We start from the raw sequence: 6,000 nt of genomic DNA on the forward strand, positions 1-6,000 counted from the left end.
CCTGCTCTCCAGAAGTTCCCTGCCCACAGTGGGGACCAGTTGCTGTCCGTTCCAGTGCTGATTTGTGAGCAAACACATCATGGTGACCAGAGGACGGATCGGAGTTATTGCCATATTATTAGAGCAGGGATGGCGTGCAGTTTACGCTTACGAATGACTCATTTCTCAAAGGTTCCCCCCTGATTTCTCCCAGACACTCTGGCAGCCGGCCTGTGCTCCCTCCCCCGTGATGATTTCTACTCTAATCACTTTTGCTGCAACGTTCATATTCCGTCCACTGTGTGACGGGCTCAGCCAGGCGCCTCCCGACACAGCCACGCAGGCGAGGTCTGTGCTCACCGGTGGCTCATATCCCATTGAATTAATGGGCAGTGGAGCCTCTGTGGTTAAGCCACAAGTAACATTTACATTGAAACATATTATTTTTTCAGGATTTGTCTCTTCCAATGTGGTAGCCAGTAGCCACACATGGCCACTTAAGTTTAACTTAATTAAAATTAAATGAAATTCACAGGCCACAGTGCCTGCGCTCAGGCCCATCGATGCCAGGAACTCTGGCTGAGGAGCTGGTGGGCTCTCTTCTGTTCCCATGTGATGGCTGATGGCTTGGGGCTTTGATTGTACCTGTTAGAAACCCCCACTGCCCTCAGGTAGCTTTCCCCGGTCCACACTCGGGGTCAGGATGTCACAAAGGTCTGTCTCCAGCTCTTCTGCCCAGAGCCCACCCTCTGGGCTGAGGCACAGGTAGGGGTCTGCCAGCTCCTTCCCAGGCTGAGGGTGGGTGGCGGTTGTTTTTGCAGGGTTTGGGTTTGGTTTGCAAACTCACTTTTTATTTTACAACGTGACGTGGACCAGTGTTCCTTGTAAAAGGTGAACACTGTCTGGCCGCCATATTGAACCAGGGCTCTGTGGTGGCCGTTCCAGTGGTTTGTGACTCCTGTCTCTCCTTCAATAAACTTTTGCTTTCTCTTAAAAAAAAGTCAAGAGCAGCATCTTTTGTTTGGGCTTCCTCTCCTCTTGGTGGCACAGACATTCGTGAGCACTGAAGGCTGAGGTCTGGGGGTCTCTCTTGGTGCAAAGTCGCAGTTATTTATTTTATTTATTTTTTTAAACATATCTTTATTGATTTCAGAGAGAGGAAAGGAGAGGGAGAGAGAGAGATAGAAACATCAATGATGAGAGAGTCATTGATTGGCTGCAGCCCACAACCCGGGCATGTGCCCTGACCGGGAATCGAACCCCGATCGCCTGGATCCTAGGTCGACGCTCAACTGCTGAGTCACTCCCGGCCGGGCAAGTCGCAGTTATTTATAAGAGCGAGTGCGGCCCTCTCAGCAGTGTCTGCTCATCCTGTGGACATGGGGGGGCCTTCCCTGGGCTGTTCCGAGGGGCTATGCGCTGCTCTCCTCTCAGGTATGGGGAGTGGCCCCGTCCCCCACGAGGGCCCACGTGGGCGCTTTTAACACTGTGTCCCCGCTGACACCCAGATGTTGCTTCTGTTCACAGGAAGCCGGCCCTGCGGCCTGTCCTCTCCCAGGCGGGGGCCGACCGCTACCAACTTTAGACATTAAGGCCCCGGAAGGGCCCCCAGGCAGGAGCAGGGATGCCCCCCGAGAGGATGGGAGGGAAAAGAAGAAGAAGAAGCACAGGAGACGCTCCCGGACGCGATCCCGCTCCCCCCGGCACCGCGCACCCCGGGCCAGGTCTCGGTCCCACTCCAAGGCCAAGCACTCGCTCCCCAGCGCCTACCGGACAGCGCGGCGCTCCAGGTGGGTGTGCGTATCTGCGTGGGGGGGGGGGGGGAGATGCGTCCTGCAAGCCCAATGAGGGCCTGGTGGCTGCCTGGTTGGAGCATGTACGGGAGGCAGCCCATCAGCATTTCTCTTTCTCAAAAAAATCAGTAAGAACGTTCTCAGGTGAGGATTTTTAAAACGCAAATGTTTTTTATTTTTTACTTAACTCTAAATCTCACAAACTACTGCCAGGTTTCTTTTAAACAGATTTATTAGATTTTAACAGCCCCTGGAAGGAGCAAGTGTAGCCCATGTGCTGACTGGAAACCATTCCCAGGGTTGGGGGTCGGCGGGGGGGGGGGGGGCTGTCTGTTTGAAGAGTGTACCCCCCCCCCCCCCCCGCCGTGATGCCTGTGTGAGTGAGTGAATGTCAGAGCAGCAGAGGCCTGTGCCCCTGCTCTATCCTGTCTGTGCTGCAGGGAGGGTGAGTGGTGCAGCTCCGCCTTCTCATCAGTGACTGGCCTCTTGCCCTCCCACCAGGAGCCAGGTTTTAAAAGAGCAGCTTAGCATTCAGGCCGCAGAGAACTTTAACAAAGGGCCTCAGAACCCACCTCCTAGTAAAGCAGGTGGGCTTGTGTTTAAGCAGCTGTAGAAGATTCAGACAGACAGATTTCTAGTTTAACGCAGGGTTGCATGTTGATGGCCTTGTCTCTGCTTCTCTCACCCCGGAGTCTGACCCAGGTTTTCTCCTGTGGCTGTGCAGCTCCTTTCTTTCCACGGGAAATGCAGGTTTCCTGCTCCTTTTATGTTTAAAACTCTGCTTGGACACACCTGCCTCTCAGAGGGTTTAAATTCTCCTACAGCATCTCACAGTGGACTTGAATAGCACAGGCCTGCGGGCCCTCCGAGCAGTGACAGGCCCAGGCCCGGAGCTCTTCCCACCTGCTGGAATCACAGGCCAGACTAGAGAGTCAGCTGCTTCATAGACCCGCCCGGGGCTGCTCACTGGGAAGGCCCCTCAGCCCCTTCCTGAGATAGGAGTCCGCTTGAAAGTCTTTAGTGTCGGTGCTCAGCAGGTGTGGGCCCGAGGAGGACGCCCCCAGGTGTTGTGTGTGGGACCAGTACTACCAATGGCCTTGTATTATCTCAGTTACGAGTCTCAGGTGTTAAAGTGAATGTATTTCCTGATTGCTGAGCTCACTAGGATTCCATGGGCAATGTCCGCAGGGGCTGGCTTTGCCTCAGCAGAGCTTTCTCGGGCTCTGGTTGCACCCAGCCCAGCCTACTCTATTGTGAGTGTGCAGGGTGTGCCTGGTTCACAGAGCCACGGCCTCCCGGACCTGGAGCACAGCCCCAGTCACAGCCACCTCCTGGGTAGGTCCCCACAGTGCGGCCTTGAGCAGACTTCACTCTGGGAGCTCTTCTGAGGGAAAACCTGGTAAAATGTCAAGGTGTGTGACCACCTCACCTTTGTGATCTGTTACATTAATCTTAGGCAGAGTCTGGGGGGAAACGAAACCATTTGATGAGCTGAAGAGCAGCTCTGCGGGAGGAGCCGGCAGCTCCTGGCTGTCACTGAGGGGTCCCTTCCTGCTGGGACGTTCCAGGAGTAACTTGGAATGTGGTTACATGCTGATCTTTAGAATAACAATGTGTTGTTTTGAGGGTTTTAATTAAAATGATTCAATATAGAATTTTTAAACTGGCAAAATCAAACTGCTCTTGATTGTTTTTTTGAGTGGGTTGTCATAGAAACAGCACAAAAAGAATCTGGGTTTTTTTTCCAGATTTCTGCTTATTTCACGTCTTCCCAAAACAGTAATTTCTCCGAATGAACAAAAAACTAAACCAAAGATCCTGAGCCCGTTGTTAAAGGACCCTTGTTAAGGATTGTGACTCCGAGGGAGGGTCTTGAGTGGGAGTCGTGGGTGCCGGCGTCACAAGTTGTGGCTGTGTGCGGGGTCCTGGCACTGCAGGGGCAGGAGGGTCCTCCAGGCACATGAAAGGAAGAATAAATGTTAATGGGGGTTTGCATCCGGGAGATGTCATCACTGTAGGTTATTTAGCCTAAATTACCTTGAGGTGCTGAGGGGGGAGGTGTGGGCTTCGTGCCAGTGGAGGGAGAGCAGCCTTGTCCTTGGCTGTTGGCGCTTGGAGGCCATGAGTTCCACATGAGCGGAGACACTCCCCCTTCATTACGTGCAGGTGTCCTCCTGTTGCGTGACTCGCTTGGATTTCATTGCTGCTCCTCGCCTGACTGATAGGAGTAGCTGTGAGCGGAAGGTTCCCCAGGGACTAAAACAGGCAGGAGCAGAGGCAGGAAGGAGGCCATGGGCCTGAGTCAGGGTTGTGACAACTTGGGCCAGCACACAGCTCCCACCATGGAGTGAGCTTAGCTCTGCTGAGGCAGGTGCTCTGGGGCGGGAGACGTGAGAGTGTGAGGGAACAGGCCTCCAGGAGAACAGACAGGTGCCTGTCACCCACACGCTGGCTGAGTCCCATGGCAGCCTTGGCCGAAGGGCTACCCTGCGACCAGTCAGCAGGACTGAAATGCCTGTTCCTCTGCCAGGTCACGGTCCCGTTCCCCTCGGAGAAGAGCTCACTCTCCCGAGAGACGGAGGGAAGAAAGAAGCGTACCCACCGCCTACCGGGTGAGCAACAGCCCGGGCGTCAGCAGGAAGCGGACCCGGTCCAGGTAGGCATCTGTGTCTCCTCGACACAGTCTGCGGGTTAAATAAAACATGCTCAGCTGTAATGGGAACTGTGTGTAGGAGGGGGACTGTCCGTGGCAAAAACCCCTCTCCCTCAGAGCCGCACCCTCACTGACCTGCTCTTCTTCCAGGAGCCCTCACGAGAAGAAGAAGAAGCGGAGCTCACGGTCGCGGACCAAGTCCAAGGCCGAGTCCCGCTCAGCGTCCCCGAGCAAGCAGGCCCCGCGCCGGCACTCTGCACACTCGGCCAGCATCTCTCCTGTGGAGAGCCGGGGCTCCAGCCAGGAACGCTCCAGGTAACCCTCAGGACACATCAGTGAGCAGAGGACAGCATGGGTGTCAGGAGGACAGCCAGCCAGGCTTTGGGAGCGAGGTTCCCCCAACCCTCCCCTCGGGCAATGGAGTCACTGACTTGCCTCCACCCCTGGGATTCTCCTGACTTCAGCTGTGAGGGGTGTGGGGTGGGCCACCTGCTTCCACAGGACGAGGGGCAGTCCTCAGACGCCGGGGGAGGGGACATCCGAAGTTCGCCGATGTGGCCATAGCCGCTTTCCATGTTCTCGCAGCACCTGAGGGTGCTCCTGAGCTCACTGAGCGTCTGGGGTGGGGGCTGGCACTGGGGTCCCCATGGCGGGGACCCAAACTCCCCATCCGCACATCATCCAAGCCTCAGACAGGCTGCAGTGACGTCCGTGTCCGTGCTGATGGTCACGTGGTCAGCCTGGTTGGCACATGTGGCGTCCCCACGCCTGTGAGGGTGGCTCCCCATGGGCAGGGCTGTGGTTGTCGGGAGGGAGGATCGTTGAATCTCGGTCACTCACTCTGGCTTATAATGACTTGTAAATGTTTTTTAATCTCTAAGCTCTGTCTGCTTTAGGGGCGTTTCTCAGGAAAAAGAGGGTCAGATCTCTTCAGCGATTGTTTCTTCCGTGCAGAGCAAAATAACTCAGGTGAAGTGGGGCGTCTGCCTCTCCTTTTGTGTAAAGGGCCCATTTCCTTATCCTATGCCCTCATCTCACTGGTACTGACAGGGTCCCAGCTAGTCACCCAGGAGCTGGGGGTGTCGGCCTCGCCCGGACCTGTGTGTCCCCAAACCTCCCTTTGCTGGGGCCACCTCAGCTCCTGGGGCCACCCCGTCTTCCCAGGTCGTCCTCTGTCTCTGCCCACCAGCATTTTCATGAACTACTTCACTGCCTGACTGCCTACCTCCCAAGTCTTAGTGGAGCTCATGTAGTCCCCCTGTGTCTCTGCCCACAGGACCTCATGGCCAAAGTCAGAGCGATGCTCGCCGCTTCCAAAAACATGCAGACCAGTGCCTCCTGAGACGTGGCTGGCGGCTGGGGTGTGTCGCCCACCTCTGCACGGACCCCACGGAGCGCCGTCCAGGCTCTTGGACGTCCGTGGACAGTGGTGGTTTTGTAAATTCATTTTTGATGACATTTTCGGTTTAAGATTTTTGACCAGCAGTCTCTTACCTGTATATTTGTAGATAATATCATGTTTCTGTGAAAATGTATTATCAAATAAAATGGGAAGAAAACACCTTTTCTAGCTAC

At 55.2% G+C, this 6,000-nt stretch overlaps 1 protein-coding gene across 4 annotated transcripts in view; it reads left to right on the plus strand.

Annotated features, from left to right (window-relative positions):
* Nucleotides 1-6,000, plus strand: part of SFSWAP (splicing factor SWAP) — a 29,164-nt gene extending 23,164 nt beyond the window's left edge. For 2 of the 4 annotated variants that reach the window (XM_081122554.1, XM_081122552.1), the window contains exons 14-18: nucleotides 1,507-1,769; nucleotides 4,303-4,428; nucleotides 4,576-4,740; nucleotides 5,322-5,394; nucleotides 5,702-6,000. In XM_081122554.1, coding sequence (XP_080978680.1) covers nucleotides 1,507-1,769; nucleotides 4,303-4,428; nucleotides 4,576-4,740; nucleotides 5,322-5,394; nucleotides 5,702-5,767 — 693 coding nt within the window. In that variant the 3' untranslated portion in view covers nucleotides 5,768-6,000. Of the gene's footprint in view, nucleotides 1-1,506; nucleotides 1,770-4,302; nucleotides 4,429-4,575; nucleotides 4,741-5,306; nucleotides 5,395-5,701 lie in introns of all 4 variants that reach the window. The other 2 variants (XM_081122551.1, XM_081122553.1) reach the window with 1 other exon arrangement.

This window comes from Miniopterus schreibersii (genome assembly GCF_964146895.1).
Source record: "Miniopterus schreibersii genome assembly, chromosome: 20".
Lineage (NCBI taxonomy): Eukaryota > Metazoa > Chordata > Mammalia > Chiroptera > Miniopteridae > Miniopterus > Miniopterus schreibersii.